The following is a 556-nucleotide window of genomic DNA, read 5'->3' as shown; positions in this document are numbered from 1 at the left end:
CGCAGAGTGACCACTCCACGCTGCTGCAGCCGGTACAAGTTTGAAGGAGAAGCTGTGAAGGAGCCACATGTACTGGGACACTTCGATCAAAGCAGGAGACAGAAGCGCCGACTCCAAAGTAAAGGTAAGCTCGGTCACTTAAACTAAAATATATTTTAACACGACACAAAATGAGCAGCAAGTGTCGTTCATCCACAACGAGCAGTTTAAAGCGTGAACTGTGCTGCACGGATGGACGTCAGCTGACAGAAAACTGCAGGATTCTTTGGCCATAAGGATGGGAAGCTTTTGGCGGCTCCGGGTAGCCGCTGTCTGCCGCGTACTGCTGCTGCTGTCCGGGCGCTTTACTGTCTAACAGAAAAGACAGGTCTTCACCAGGGTAGTCTGGAGGTTCAACATAATACAGACAGATGGAGTCAGTGAAGGATGGTGAAGACAGCAGGGAAGCACAGCTCTTTTTAAAGCACCAAGCCGATACAGGATTACCTGTTTAATCGTGCAAACCTTAAACTAATTCATTTTACAGCAGTTTTTTGCAGCACAGGATGACACTGCT

The 556-nt window shown here is 48.4% G+C and overlaps 1 protein-coding gene across 1 annotated transcript in view; it reads left to right on the top strand.

The window, feature by feature from the left end:
* etsrp (ETS1-related protein) overlaps positions 1–556 on the top strand; it is a gene marked incomplete in the record, with an annotated part of 4,465 nt that continues 3,909 nt past the window's right edge. Inside the window, 1 exon segment of the mRNA XM_014333984.2 lies at positions 1–124. Within this exon segment, the coding sequence (XP_014189470.1) occupies positions 68–124 (57 nt within the window).

This window comes from Haplochromis burtoni, unplaced genomic scaffold (genome assembly GCF_018398535.1).
Source record: "Haplochromis burtoni strain Fernald_Lab_line unplaced genomic scaffold, NCSU_Asbu1 Contig_64, whole genome shotgun sequence".
Taxonomy (NCBI): domain Eukaryota; kingdom Metazoa; phylum Chordata; class Actinopteri; order Cichliformes; family Cichlidae; genus Haplochromis; species Haplochromis burtoni.
Note: the sequence above shows the minus strand (reverse complement) of the source record. Positions and strands in the feature narration are given on the sequence as shown.